At 50.4% G+C, this 15,438-nt stretch overlaps 1 protein-coding gene across 1 annotated transcript in view; it reads left to right on the forward strand.

Moving 5' to 3' along the window:
• The window catches only part of LOC306773655 (calumenin-A-like), a 16,912-nt gene extending 1,829 nt beyond the window's left edge, over nucleotides 1-15,083 (forward strand). The window contains exons 2-7 of the mRNA XM_079263529.1: nucleotides 10,458-10,676; nucleotides 12,678-12,871; nucleotides 13,006-13,172; nucleotides 13,250-13,310; nucleotides 14,552-14,754; nucleotides 14,824-15,083. Coding sequence (XP_079119655.1) covers nucleotides 10,459-10,676; nucleotides 12,678-12,871; nucleotides 13,006-13,172; nucleotides 13,250-13,310; nucleotides 14,552-14,754; nucleotides 14,824-14,928 — 948 coding nt within the window. The 5' untranslated portion in view covers nucleotide 10,458 and the 3' untranslated portion in view covers nucleotides 14,929-15,083. The remainder of the gene's footprint in view (nucleotides 1-10,457; nucleotides 10,677-12,677; nucleotides 12,872-13,005; nucleotides 13,173-13,249; nucleotides 13,311-14,551; nucleotides 14,755-14,823) is intronic.
• The last annotated feature ends 355 nt before the right edge of the window (nucleotides 15,084-15,438 follow it).

The raw sequence follows: 15,438 nt of genomic DNA on the forward strand, positions 1-15,438 counted from the left end.
CTGGGAGCAGCTGGGAACAGCAGGGAGCAGCTGGGAGCAGCTTGGTACAGCTGGGAGCAGCTGGGAACAGCAGGGAGCAGCTGGGAGCAGCTGGGAACAGCAGGGAGCAGCAGGGAGCAGCTTGGTACAGCTGGGAGCAGCTGGGAGCAGCTGGGAGCAGCTGGGAGCAGCTTGGTACAGCTGGGAGCAGCTGGGAACAGCTGGGAGCAGCTGGGGACAGCTGGGAACAGCTTGGTACAGCTGGGAGCAGCTGGGAGCAGCTGGGAACAGCAGGGAGCAGCTGGGAACAGCAGGGAGCAGCTGGGAGCAGCTTGGTACAGCAGGGAGCAGCTGGGAGCAGCTGGGAACAGCAGGGAGCAGCTGGGAGCAGCAGGGAGTTATAGGAACAGCTGGTAGCAGCTGGGAGCAACTGGGAACAGCTGGGAGCAGCTTGGTACAGCAGGGAGCAGCTGGGGACAGCTGGGAACAGCTGGGAGCAGCTGGGAGCAGCAGGGAGTTATAGGAACAGTTGGGAGCAGCTGGGAGCAGCTGGGAGCAGCAGGGAGTAATAGGAACAGCTGGGAGCAGCTGGGAGCAGCAGGGAGTTAAAGGAACAGCTGAAAGCAGCAGGGAACAGCTGGGAGCAACTAGGAACAGCAGGGAGCAGCTGGGAGCAGCTTGGTACAGCTGGGAACAGCTGGGAGCAGCAGGGAACAGCTGGGAACAGCTAGAAGCAGCAGGGAGCAGCAGGGAGCAGCTGGGAACAGCTGAGAACAGCAGGGAGCAGCTGGGAACAGCTTGGAGCAGCAGGGCGTAATAGGAACAGCTAGAAGCAGCAGGGAGCAGCAGGTAGCAGCTGGGAACAGTCGGGAACAGCTGGGAGTAGCTGGGAGCAGCTGGGAACAGCTGGGAACAGCAGAGAGCAGCAGGGAGCAGCTTGGTACAGCTGGGAGCAGCAGGGAGTAATAGGAACAGCTAGGATCAACAGGGAACAGCAGGAATCAGCTGGGAGCAGCTGAGAACAGCAGGGAACAGCTGGGAGCAGCTGGGAACAGTAGGAAGCAGCTAGGAACAGCTGGGAGCAGCAGGGAATGGCAGGGAGCAGCTGGGAGCAGCAGGGAACGGCAGGGAAGAGCTGGGAACAGCTGGGAGCAGCAGGGAGTAATAGGAACAGCTAGAAGTAGCAGGGAGCAGCTGGGAACAGCAGAGAGCAGCTGAGAGCAGCAGGGAGCAGCTTGGTACAGCTGGGAGCAGCAGGGAGTAATAGGAACAGCTAGGATCAACAGGGAACAGCAGGAATCAGCTGGGAGCAGCTGAGAACAGCAGGAATCAGCTGGGAGCAGCTGAGAACAGCAGGGAACAGCTGGGAGCAGCTGGGAACAGTAGGAAGCAGCTAGGAACAGCTGGGAGCAGCAGGGAATGGCAGGGAGGAGCTGGGAACAGCAGGGAGCAGCTGGGAGCAGCAGGGAACGGCAGGGAAGAGCTGGGAACAGCTGGGAGCAGCAGGGAGTAATAGGAACAGCTAGAAGTAGCAGGGAGCAGCTGGGAACAGCTAAGAACAGCAGGAAGCAGCTAGGAACAGCTGGGAACAGTAGGAAGCAGCTAGGAACAGCTGGGAGCAGCTGGGAGCAGCAGGGAACGGCAGGGAGGAGCTGGGAACAGCAGGGAGCAGCTGGGAACAGTCGGGAGCAGCTGGGAACAGCAGGGAGCAGCTGGGAACAGCAGGGAGCAGCAGGGAGCAGCTTGGTACAGCAGGGAGCAGCTGGGGACAGCAGGGAACAGCTGGGAGCAGCAGGGAGTAATAGGAACAGCTAGAAGCAGCAGGGAGCAGCTGGGAACAGCTAAGAACAGCAGGAAGCAGCTAGGAACAGCTGGGAACAGCTGGGAACAGTAGGAAGCAGCTAGGAACAGCTGGGAGCAGCTGGGAGCAGCAGGGAACGGCAGGGAGGAGCTGGGAACAGCAGGGAGCAGCTTGGTACAGCAGGGAGCAGCAGGGAGCAGCTGGGAACAGCTGGGAGCAGCAGGGAGTAATAGGAACAGCTAGAAGCAGCAGGGAGCAGCAGGTAGCAGCTGGGAACAGCTGGGAACAGCTGAGAACAGCAGGAAGCAGCTGGGAACAGCTGGGAACAGCTGGGAGCAGCAGGGAGCAGCTGGGAGCAGCTGGGAACAGCAGGGAACAGCTGGGAGCAGCTGGGAACAGCTGGGAGCAGCAGGGAGCAGCTGGGAACAGTCGGGAACAGCTGGGAGCAGCTGGGAACAGCAGGGAGCAGCTGGAGACAGCCTGGTACAGCAGGGAGCAGCTGGGAGCAGCTTGGTACAGCTGGGAGCAGCTGGGAACAGCTGGGAACAGCAGGGAACAGCTTGGTACAGCAGGGAGCAGCAGGGAGTTATAGGAACAGCTGGTAGCAGCTGGGAACAGCAGGGAGCAGCTTGGTACAGCAGGGAGCAGCTGGGAACAGCTGGGAGCAGCTGGGAACAGCTGGGAGCAGCTGGGAGCAGCTGGGAACAGCAGGGAGCAGCTGGGGACAGCTGGGAACAGCTTGGTACAGCAGGGAGCAGCTGGGAGCAGCAGGGAGTTATAGGAACAGCTGGTAGCAGCTGGGAGCAACTGGGAACAGCTGGGAGCAGCTTGGTACAGCAGGGAGCAGCTGGGGACAGCTGGGAACAGCTGGGAGCAGCTTGGTACAGCAGGGAGCAGCTGGGGACAGCTGGGAACAGCTTGGTACAGCAGGGAGCAGCTGGGAACAGCAGGGAGCAGCTGGGAGCAGCAGGGAGTTATAGGAACAGTTGGGAGCAGCTGCGAGCAACTGGGAACAGCTGGGAGCAGCAGGGAGTAATAGGAACAGCTGGGAGCAGCTGGGAGCAGCAGGGAGTTAAAGGAACAGCTGGGAGCAGCTGGGAGCAGCAGGGAGTTATAGGAACAGCTGAAAGCAGCAGGGAACAGCTGGGAGCAACTAGGAACAGCAGGGAGCAGCTGGGAGCAGCAGGGAACAGCTGAGAACAGCAGGGAGCAGCTAGGAACAGCTGGGAGCAGCAGGGAGCAGCACGGAGCATTTGGGAACAGTCGGGAACAGCTGGGAGTAGCTGGGAGCAGCTGGGAGCAGCTGGGAACAGCTGGGAACAGCAGAGAGCAGCTGGGAGCAGCTTGGTACAGCTGGGAGCAGCAGGGAGTAATAGGAACAGCTAGGATCAACAGGGAACAGCAGGAATCAGCTGGGAGCAGCTGAGAACAGCAGGGAACAGCTGGGAGCAGCAGGGAGTAATAGGAACAGCTAGAAGCAGCAGGGAACAGCTGGGAACAGTAGGAAGCAGCTAGGAACAGCTGGGAGCAGCAGGGAATGGCAGGGAGGAGCTGGGAACAGCAGGGAACTGCTGGGAGCAGCAGGGAACGGCAGGGAAGAGCTGGGAACAGCAGGGAGCAGCTGGGAACAGTCGGGAGCAGCTGAGAACAGCAGGGAACTGCTGGGAGCAGCAGGGAACGGCAGGGAAGAGCTGGGAACAGTAGGAAGCAGCTAGGAACAGCTGGGAGCAGCTGGGAGCAGCAGGGAACGGCAGGGAGGAGCTGGGAACAGCAGGGAGCAGCTGGGAACAGTCGGGAGCAGCTGGAAACAGCAGGGAGCAGCAGGGAGCAGCTTGGTACAGCAGGGAGCAGCTGGGGACAGCAGGGAACAGCTGGGAGCAGCAGGGAGTAATAGGAACAGCTATAAGCAGCAGGGAGCAGCTGGGAACAGCTAAGAACAGCAGGAAGCAGCTAGGAACAGCTGGGAACAGCTGGGAACAGTAGGAAGCAGCTAGGAACAGCTGGGAGCAGCTGGGAGCAGCAGGGAACGGCAGGGAGGAGCTGGGAACAGCAGGGAGCAGCTTGGTACAGCAGGGAGCAGCTGGGAGCAGCAGGGACTAATAGGAACAGCTAGAAGCAGCTGGGAACAGCTGGGAACAGCTGAGAACAGCAGGAAGCAGCTAGGAACAGCTAGGAACAGCTAGGAACAGCTGGGAGCAGCAGGGAGCAGCAGGGGACAGCTTGGTACAGCAGGGAGCAGCTGGGAGCAGCAGGGAGCAGCAGGGAGCAGCTTGGTACAGCTGGGAGCAGCTGGGAGCAGCTGGGAACAGCAGGGAGCAGCTGGGGACAGCTTGGAACAGCTTGGTACAGCAGGGAGCAGCTGGGAGCAGCTGGGAGCAGCTGGGAGCAGCTTGGTACAGCTGGGAGCAGCTGGGAGCAGCTGGGGACAGCTTGGAACAGCTTGGTACAGCAGGGAGCAGCTGGGAGCAGCTGGGAGCAGCTGGGAGCAGCTTGGTACAGCTGGGAGCAGCTGGGGACAGCTGGGAACAGCTTGGTACAGCTGGGAACAGCAGGGAGCAGCTGGGAACAGCTGGGAACAGCTGGGAGCAACTGGGAACAGCTGGGAGCAGCAGGGAGTAATAGGAACAGCTGGGAGCAGCTGGGAGCAGCAGGGAGTTAAAGGAACAGCTTGGAGCAGCAGGGAGTTATAGGAACAGCTGGGAAGAGCTGGGAGCAGCAGGGAGCAGCAGGGAGCGTCTGGGAGCAGCAGGGAGCGTCTGGGAGCAGCAGGGAGCAGCTGGGAGCAGCTGGGAACAGCAGGGAACAGCTGGGAGCAGCTGGGAACAGCTGGGAGCAGCAGGGAGCAGCTGGGAACAGCTGGGAACAGCTGGGAGCAGCAGGGAGCAGCAGGGAGCAGCTGGGAACAACTGTGTTTTTTGCAGGATGGTGGTTTAGTGGGTCACGCTCCTTTTTTTTCTGCCATAAACGTGTTTATATCCGCTATAAACTTGTTTTTATTTTGCCATGAACGTGTTTATATCTGCCGTAAATGTGTTTATATCTGTCGTAAACTTGTTTATTTCTGCCGTGAACATGTTTATTTCTGCTGTAAACGTGTTTATATCTACCGTAAACGTGTTTAAATTTTCCATAAACATGTTTATATCCGCTATAAACTTTTTTTTTTTTTTGCCATGAATGTGTTTATATCTACCGTAAACTGGTTTATATCTGCCGTAAACGTGTTTATATCTGCTGTAAACTTGTTTATTACTGCAGTGAACGTGTTTATTTCTGCCGTGAATGTGAATATTTCTGCCGTAAATGTGTCTATATCTGCTGTAAACGTGTTTTTTTTCTGCCATAAACGTTTTTATATCCGCCCTAAACTTGTTTTTTTTTTTTTTTGCCATGAACGTGTTTATATCTGCCGTGAACATGTTTGTAGCTGCCGTAAATGTGTTATCTACTATGAATGTGTTTATAGCTGCAGTAAATGTGTTTATATCTACCGTAAACATGTTTATATCTACCGTAAATGTGTTTATATCTGCCGTGAACATGTTTATAGCTGCCGTAAATGTGTTTATATCTGCCGTGAACATGTTTATAGCTGCCGTAAATGTGTTTATATCTGCCGTGAACATGTTTATAGCTGCCGTAAATGTGTTTATATCTACCGTAAACATGTTTATATCGACCGTAAATGTGTTTATAACTGCCGTGAACATGTTTATAGCTGCCGTAAATGTGTTTATATCTACCGTAAACATGTTTATATCTACCGTAAATGTGTTTAAATCTGCCGTGAACGTGTTTATTTCTGCCGTAAATGTGCCTATTTCTGCAGTTAACGTGTTTATAGCTGCCGTAAATGTGTTTATATCTAATGTAAACATGTTTATATCGACCGTAAATGTGTTTATATCTGCCGTGAATATGTTTATATCTGCCGTAAATGTGTTTATATCTGCCGTAAACGTGTTTATATCTGCCGTAAACATGTTTATATATGCCGTAAACGTGTTATCTACTATGAATGTGTTTCTATCTACCGTAAACATGTTTATATCTACCGTAAATGTGTTTATATCTGCCGTGAACATGTTTATAGCTGCCGTAAATGTGTTTATATCTGCCGTAAACGTGTTTATATCTGCTGTAAACTTATTACTGCAGTGAACATGTTTATAGCTGCCGTAAATGTGTTTATATCTACCGTAAACATGTTTATATCGACCGTAAATGTGTTTATATCTGCCGTGAACATGTTTATAGCTGCCGTAAATGTGTTTATATCTGCCGTAAACGTGTTTATATCTGCCGTAAACATGTTTATATATGCCGTAAACATGTTATCTACTATGAATGTGTTTCTATCTACCGTAAACATGTTTATATCTACCGTAAATGTGTTTATATCTGCCGTGAACATGTTTATAGCTGCCGTAAATGTGTTTATATCTGCCGTGAACATGTTTATAGCTGCCGTAAATGTGTTTATATCTACCGTAAACATGTTTATATCGACCGTAAATGTGTTTATATCTGCCGTGAACATGTTTATAGCTGCCGTAAATGTGTTTATATCTACCGTAAACATGTTTATATCGACCGTAAATGTGTTTATAACTGCCGTGAACATGTTTATAGCTGCCGTAAATGTGTTTATATCTGCCGTAAACGTGTTTATATCTGCCGTAAACATGTTTATATCTGCTGTAAACTTATTACTGCAGTGAGCGTGTTTATTTCTCCCGTAAACGTGTTTATATCTGCCGTAAACGTGTTTAAATTTTCCATAAACATGTTTATATCCGCTATAAACTTGTTTTTTTTTTGCCATGAATGTGTTTATATCTACCGTAAACTGGTTTATATATGCCGTAAACGTGTTATCTACTATGAATGTGTTTCTATCTACCGTAAACATGTTTATATCTACCGTAAATGTGTTTATATCTGCCGTGAACATGTTTATAGCTGCCGTAAATGTGTTATCTACTATGAATGTGTTTATAGCTGCAGTAAATGTGTTTATATCTACCGTAAACATGTTTATATCGACCGTAAATGTGTTTATATCTGCCGTGAACATGTTTATAGCTGCCGTAAATGTGTTTATATCTGCCGTGAACATGTTTATAGCTGCCATAAATGTGTTTATATCTACCGTAAACATGTTTATATCGACCGTAAATGTGTTTATAACTGCCGTGAACATGTTTATAGCTGCCGTAAATGTGTTTATATCTGCCGTAAACGTGTTTATATCTGCCGTAAACATGTTTATATCTGCTGTAAACTTATTACTGCAGTGAGCGTGTTTATTTCTCCCGTAAACGTGTTTATATCTACCGTAAACGTGTTTAAATTTTCCATAAACATGTTTATATCCGCTATAAACTTGTTTTTTTTTTGCCATGAATGTGTTTATATCTACCGTAAACTGGTTTATATCTGCCGTAAACGTGTTTATATCTGCTGTAAACTTGTTTATTACTGCAGTGAACGTGTTTATTTCTGCCGTGAATGTGAATATTTCTGCCGTAAATGTGTTTATATCTGCTGTAAACGTGTTTTTTTTCTGCCATAAACGTGTTTATATCCGCCCTAAACCTGTTTTTTTTTTTGCCATGAACGTGTTTATTTCTGCCGTGAACGTGTTTATTTCTGCCGTGAACGTGTTTATTTCTGCCGTAAATGTGCCTATTTCTGTAGTAAACATGTTTATGTCTGCCATGAACGTGTTTATATCTGCCGTGAACATGTTTATAGCTGCCGTAAATGTGTTTATTTCTGCCGTAAATGTGCCTATTTCTGTAGTAAACATGTTTATGTCTGCCATAAACGTGTTTAATTCTGCCATGAACGTGTTTATATCTGCCGTGAACATGTTTATAGCTGCCGTAAATGTGTTTATATCTGCTGTAAACTTGTTTATTACTGCAGTGAACGTGTTTATTTCTGCCGTAAATGTGTTTATATCCGCCATAAACTTGTTTTTTCTTTTGCCATGAACGTGTTTATATTTACCGTAAACGTGTTTCTATCTGCAGTAAACGTGTTTATTTCTGCCGTAAACATGTTTATTTGCTGTGAAGTTGGTCTTTTTAACATAGGAGTTTATGTTGATTTGCTTTGTTTTGCCGCCCGGATGAGGATGAGAACTGCAGTTTTATACACTTCAGCATAGGCTTCACTTTTAACCGCCAGAGCTTGCCGCTCTGCGTAGACCCTGATCTGGGACACAGCTAAGTTTCAAATGAGCCACTCTTGGGTGGATAGAGCCACATTTTGGAGAACTAAAGAAAAAGTAAAGAAGTTAAAAACACCCAGATCTTCCACAGGTGTGACACCCATTCACGCCAGGGGCCTCATTTATAAAATTGCGCAGCAACAATGACTGCAGGTGGCATCGAGGTCGGCTTCAGGCAGGGGCGAGAGGTTGGAACGCCCCTTCACACAAACACTTTGCCTTTAAAACAAATCCACCAGAAATGCACAAATTACCTCTCTCTCCCCTCTGCACAGAGCTGCGTGGCGGTTGTGCAGTGTTGCATTGTGGGACCCCCTTTCTCCTTCCAGTGAACAACCAATCAGTGTTTAGTATGCAAATGAGTTGACAAGCAGCCTGATTGTTGGGCGTCAGGTTTCTCCCCTCGCTGGCTGAGCTGCTGCAGTGGTAAAACTTTCAGGAAGTGAGGCTGTTTGATACCTTCTAGTGGTTTATACGGTGAGATCTGCTACTTAATAACTAATTAACAATAAATACAGTCGTATATAACATCTATATGTTCTGTCTACAGGGGATTGTTGCTTTTTTAAGTGTGTCTGTCAGTGTGAGCGTTGCTCCATCACACATGATGTGTGTGTCCCCTCTGAGCCAATCAGACGGCGGGAAAACGACCCCGTCAGGAAGCTCCGCCCCGCCTGTAGTTCTACATGCTGGTTTGAGGAGAATCCCACTAAGTTTTACTTCTTGTTTTCCCAACTCCCACTGGTTTCAGCAGCTCATGTAGAGCTTCATGTCTGCATCCATGTTCTCAGAAAAATAAAATTCTATGTGGAAAACAGAAATGTCAAGAAATGTCCAAATGCAACAGACCTGTCCACCGTGTGGACACACCTGCAGAGTTCTGGGACAGACAAGCAGGAGATTGTTACTGCAGAGAACTGAATGAGTTTCTCAATAAAAAGAAAACATGTAATGTTCTACTCTGTGTTTGTTGTTTGTTCTGGATGTTTACATAAATGTGAGGTTATTGTTCGAGGTTCTGCCACCTTATTGTGCTCTGGATTCTGATGTTCCATCCTGCTTTTGTTGGTTGTGATTGGCTGAACTCAGGGGTCCAAAGTCTTTCCTTGAGGGCTGCTGTTCTGCAGGGTTTCCATGTATGCCTGCTCCAACACACCTGACTTCCATTTAATAGAATCCAACAGCCAATGACTGATTAGTTTGGTCAGGTGTGTTGGAGCAGGGATACATGGAAAACCTGCAGGACTGTGGCCCTGGAGGACCAGAGCTGGACACCCCTGGCCCAACTTCCTCAGCTTAGTTTAATATTTTGGTTCATTGTTATCTGACTGTCTAATGAGACATTTGTTGTGTTATTTTTTCTCATTTTAATGTATCTATGATGCTTATATTCCGTTTCCCCCCTGAGGGATGGCCACCGTATTGTGGTCAGGGGGGTTGGTGCCTCAGTGACCCTCAGAGCCGTACCAGCGGGAGTTTTAGTTTCTGGTGGGACGCCAAGCTGGGCGGGTGAGGTCCATTTTTTCACACTTACAAACAACAATAACGACAAAAAGAGCTGAAGCATGACGTCTCATTCACATTTCTGCCCTCCCCTCATGAGGATTCCTAGAGCCGGCCTTGGGCGGCGTACGTACAGAAAACAGGAGCTGCGGCGCTAAAACGCGTCCCGAATCATAAAGCAGCGCGTCCCACGTCTGTTCCGCTTTATAAATCAGGATCACGTGAGGGAACATCTGGCCAACGCCAAGCGAACGCCAGGATACTTATCACCGATCTCACTTCCATGACGGCTCAGCAGAATAAAATAAAGAATTTTCTGGAAAAGGAAATTCTTCTAGACAATGTTGTAAAACTGATCAGGTGGAGGCAGGATGGACATCAGCACCGCCAGCAGGCGTCTCCTCAGACCACCGGACACTTCCAGAAAAGAAAAACAAGTGGTCCGACATTAAAATGGAGGGAAAAGCACATGGCCGTCCACAGGAGGAGGAGGGGGGGGGGCCGCTGCCCACTCCCACAGATTAGAAGCTGCTGGGAAAACTGGCCAGTCCACAGAGAACCTTGATAATGCTGCAGCTGCTTCATTCCTTTGTTTCACTTTGTAAAATGAATGTCCACACACACACACACACACACACACACACACACACACACGGGGTGTCTCTGACTCCCAGTATTTACTGGGAACATACTGGAGTTGTCCCTTGCTAAAGGATCTGAATCAAAACAACAAACTTTGACTGTTTCTTCAGTTTCTCGTTTGTTTCATGTTTTACTTTGTGTTCTAATGGGGGGTGTTTCTCACACACACACACACACACACACACGTCTGACATGGCTCTGAATGGCCACAGCTAAAGCATTCTTCTGTTCATGTTTGTTATGTTGGAATTTCAGACTTAAAAATGTTTATAATCCTGAATGTCTGCGGTCCAGGATGATCTGTCCGGTTCTGATGTGCCTCCTCCTCTACGTGGCCTCCGGCAGCAGCAAACCCACCGAAAGGAAGACCCGTGTCCATCACGAGGAGCCGCTCAGCCAGCTGGAACACAGCGACGACCAGAACTATGACTATGATCACCAAGCGTTCCTTGGACAAGAGGAAGCCAAAACCTTCGACCAGCTGTCGCCTGAAGAGAGTAAACGGAGACTGAGGTGGGTTTCTTACCTAACCGTGGTCTCTGCAGCATCATGGCCTCCATATGATGCTTCTACACACTGAAACTTTAAAAGCATAAAAAGTGAACTTGCTGGAAGTGGAAGCAGGACTGTTGACAGATCCCCTGTCATGCACACACACACACAAACAGGTGTGTTTATCCTGGCTGATGAACAGGAAGTGTTCTGCTTCATGTTTCCTGTTTCACAACAAACATCCAGAAGACAGTCTTTTACCCCCTTTAGCACCACTATGAATCCCATCCCATCACTCCTTAGAACTGACACAGGTTGTCATCATGATGACTTTCCATCTAATCAGTATAGACCCAGCAAACTCAACATAGGGAGTGGGTTTCTCTACAACTGACAGGAAACAGGAGGATTACTGGCTTGGCACATTTGATAAATACATGTGAATAATGCAACACTTTAAAAAGGTTGAAGATCATAAGCACTCCATAACAAAGCAGGAATCTGTGGCATAACTGTCAGGAAGCCAGACTGAAATAATTTTCTGGCTTGTTCAAAGGAAAGCACTCTGCCTGGGGCGCTGTGCAGGGTCCACGATGCGCAGCGCTTCCCAGCCCTCCAACGAGCTGGAACCATGTTGTTCATGCTTCGTTTCATGCTTTATAATTTTCCTTCTGTAACTAAGCTGTCAAAATATGCAAGGAGACCACACTGAAGTTGCAAAAAATATTGCAAAAATTTACTTCAATTTGCATTAGCAGTTGTCTCAAGTATAATAAGTTATGAACCAAATGCTGGTGCGTCGCCTCCGGTCCCGTCTGGTGCGTCGCCTCCGGTCCCGTCTGGTGCGTCGCCTCCGGTGCCGTCTGGTGCGTCGCCTCCGGTCCCGTCTGGTGCGTCGCCTCCGGTCCCGTCTGGTGCGTCGCCTCCGGTCCCGTCTGGTGCGTCGCGTCCGGTTCCGTCTGGTGCGTCGCCTCCGGTTCCGTCTGGTGCGTCGCCTCCGGTCCCGTCTGGTGCGTCGCCTCCGGTCCCGTCTGGTGCGTCGCCTCCGGTCCCGTCTGGTGCGTCGCCTCCGGTCCCGTCTGGTGCGTCGCCTCCGGTCCCGTCTGGTGCGTCGCCTCCGGTCCCGTCTGGTGCGTCGCCTCCGGTCCCGTCTGGTGCGTCGCCTCCGGTCCCGTCTGGTGCGTCGCGTCCGGTCCCGTCTGGTGCGTCGCCTCCGGTCCCGTCTGGTGCGTCGCCTCCGGTCCCGTCTGGTGCGTCGCCTCCGGTCCCGTCTGGTGCGTCGCCTCCGGTCCCGTCTGGTGCGTCGCCTCCGGTCCCGTCTGGTGCGTCGCCTCCGGTTCCGTCTGGTGCGTCGCGTCCGGTCCCGTCTGGTGCGTCGCCTCCGGTCCCGTCTGGTGCGTCGCGTCCGGTCCCGTCTGGTGCGTCGCCTCCGGTCCCGTCTGGTGCGTCGCCTCCGGTGCCGTCTGGTGCGTCGCCTCCGGTCCCGTCTGGTGCGTCGCCTCCGGTCCCGTCTGGTGCGTCGCGTCCGGTCCCGTCTGGTGCGTCGCCTCCGGTCCCGTCTGGTGCGTCGCCTCCGGTCCCGTCTGGTGCGTCGCCTCCGGTGCCGTCTGGTGCGTCGCCTCCGGTCCCGTCTGGTGCGTCGCCTCCGGTCCCGTCTGGTGCGTCGCCTCCGGTCCCGTCTGGTGCGTCGCCTCCGGTGCCGTCTGGTGCGTCAGTGGTTAAGGAGCTGGTCTCAGTGGGTAAAAGAAACGATAAAATTGCTGAAACTTGAAAAGTTAAGATTTATATGATGCATCTCCTCAAACGACCCCTGGAAAGTGTGGGGGCCCTTCTTCTTTTCAAGGCATCTCAAATTTATGGGTCATTTTCAACATTATGTACTACATCTAGTCACCTCTTAGCCCTCCACAACATTCTAATCTTTTTACATACTGTATATGTTGTGCATTTTTCATGAAAAAGCCAATAAAGATGTTGAAGAAAAAGCATCATATTTAATCCAGCTGTGTTTGTTTTCTGCAGCATTATTGTGGATAAAATAGATGAAGACAGAGATGGTTTCATCTCTGAGGAGGAGCTGAAGCTTTGGATAAAAAATGCTCAGAAGAAACACGTTTTTGAGAGCGTGGAACATCAGTGGAATGACTTTGACCTGAACAATGATGGCTCCATTGGCTGGGACGAATATAAGAATGTGACATACGGGAGTTATCTCGGTAAGGATGTTAATGAATCCTGACTCTTCTGCGTTTATGTTATAGATAAAACCTTCTCATTAAATAGTGTTTTTGATGAAAACGCAGCAGAGATTTCTGACTGGTTTTCAGTTGATTGATTCTGGTTGATTTAGATGACCCGACTACGGACACAGAGTACAACTACACCCACATGATGTGGAGAGATGAGAGACGCTTTCGAGCTGCTGACAGAAATGGAGATTTGATCGCAGATAAACAGGAGTTCACTGCTTTTCTTCATCCGGAGGATTATGAACACATGAAGGACGTCGTTGTTCAGGTGACGGTGACGTCCCTGAGGTCACATGAGAATGTTTTAACCTGCATTCATATCTAACGTCCATCTTTATCTCACAGGAAACGATTGAAGACATCGACAAGAATGGGGACGGTTTCATCGATATAAAGGAGTACATTGGTAAAAACTGCAAATAACATAATAGTTTAGTGAGACCATTCACTTTCTGAAAGAGTGACAAAGCAGATCTGATGATGAGGAAGTTTTCTGGTTTCCATGGAAACATCAGCGTTATGCAGTTGGAAGTGAGAGATGATGAGTTTCATTGGTGGAAACAGCTGATGTTTCAGACTCCCTAAAGCCAGATCTTTACGTGACAAACCATCAGGTTGTCAACAGTCACAATGTGATGTGATCCACGAGTGGACACATCCTGACCTGGTTCCAGTCTCCAGATCATGTAGAGAGGAGGACTGGGTAAGAGCACTGGTGGCAGGGCGAAACAGTACAGAATGGTTCAGTATGGGATGGGGTGAGAAGGGATGGTCGGGTCAGAACAGGACAGGTCAGTATGGGACTGGAAAGGATGGGCCAGCACAGACCACAGGATGGGTCAGCTGGCTGTTGGCTGTGGAGATGCAACAGAGATCAGGATTCACCAAACCATCCTGGCCTGAGCCAGACCCCTTACGGGAAACTCGGCTTCAGAAGATGGTCATGATGACGGTTGATGGGAATGAGGAGAAACTGTTAGATGAAGTCTTGATGAGTTGTGTGAAAAAGAACAATCCAAGACAGAAAACCATGTAGAACAGTGGTTCCCAAACTGGGGGGAGGGGGGCCCAGAGTTATGACGGGGGGGGGGTGCGGCAAGGCTAAATAAAACTGGACAAATGTGTAAAAGTACTCGTTTGGAAATGATGATAAATCAACAAGACAGACTTCAAGTAATAAAAAAAGAGACCAAACGATGATGGAGCAGATCTGTCCCAGCTTGACCAGTAACAGTAATAATCAATGGTGGGGAATAATGAGACCACAGTCTTTAGCATGTCCCAACATATCATCATCTAATATAATGAAGTATGAAGTTCCACGTTCCACCACCGCTTGGAGACTTTTCATCCTGGACAGAAAGAAAATCCTGCAGGTTCCTTTAGAAATAAACTCTGCAACCATCACATGTAGTTTTACTGAAGCAGTCTGCAGAGGTTCCCGGTTCAAAATGTTTCACACTGAAGCAGAAGAATGGATCATAATACCGACACGGTTTTAATTGTACTTCCCTGCAATACAGCCACTAAAACTAAAGACGCATTTCTTAATATGTCTCTGTGGTTCAGGAGACGGGGGGGGGGGCAGCAAAATGATCCCTTCTGTTGATTTAAAGCTCACGGTGCTGCTCTTCATCTCATGTTCAGGTGATATGTACGCTGCCGAGAACCATGGCGATGAGGAACCAGAGTGGGTCTCCACAGAGCGTCAGCAGTTCTCTGAGTTCAGAGACAAAAACAACGATGGGAAAATGGACAAAGAGGAAACTCTCGACTGGATTCTTCCAGATGATTATGACCATGCTGAAGCTGAAGCCAAACACCTGCTTTATGAGTCTGACGCCAACAAGGTGAGAACATCCGTTGCCCCCCCCGACCTGTTTTCACCGCTAACACCTGACGCTTCTGTCTGTCTTAAGGACGGAAAACTGACCAAAGAAGAAGTCCTCAACAAATACGACCTGTTTGTTGGGAGTCAGGTGACGAACTTTGGAGAGGCGTTGCTCCGGCACGATGAGTTCTAGATGAAACACCATTCCCAGAACTGGATCCAGATCTTACAAAGGACCTCCAGGCCTCGCCTCCACCTCCAGGCCTCTCCTCCACCTCCAGGCCTCGCCTCCACCTCCAGGCCTCGCCTCCACCTCCAGGCCTCGCCTCCAGGCCTCCACCTCCAGGCCTCGCCTCCACCTCCAGGCCTCGCCTCCAGGCCTCGCCTCCACCTCCAGGCCTCGCCTCCACCTCCAGGCCTCGCCTCCAGGCCTCGCCTCCACCTCCAGGCCTCGCCTCCACCTCCAGGCCTCGCCTCCACCTCCAGGCCTCCACCTCCAGGCCTCACCTCCACCTCCAGGCCTCCACCTCCACCTCCACCTCCAGGCCTCCACCTCCACCTCCAGGCCTCACCTCCACCTCCAGGCCTCGCCTCCACCTCCAGGCCTCGCCTCCAGGCCTCGCCTCCACCTCCAGGCCTCGCCTCCAGGCCTCGCCTCCACCTCCAGGCCTCGCCTCCACCTCCAGGCCTCACCTCCACCTCC

Source organism: Telmatherina bonti (genome assembly GCF_933228915.1).
Source record: "Telmatherina bonti genome assembly, chromosome: 23".
In the NCBI taxonomy this organism is placed as follows: domain Eukaryota; kingdom Metazoa; phylum Chordata; class Actinopteri; order Atheriniformes; family Telmatherinidae; genus Telmatherina; species Telmatherina bonti.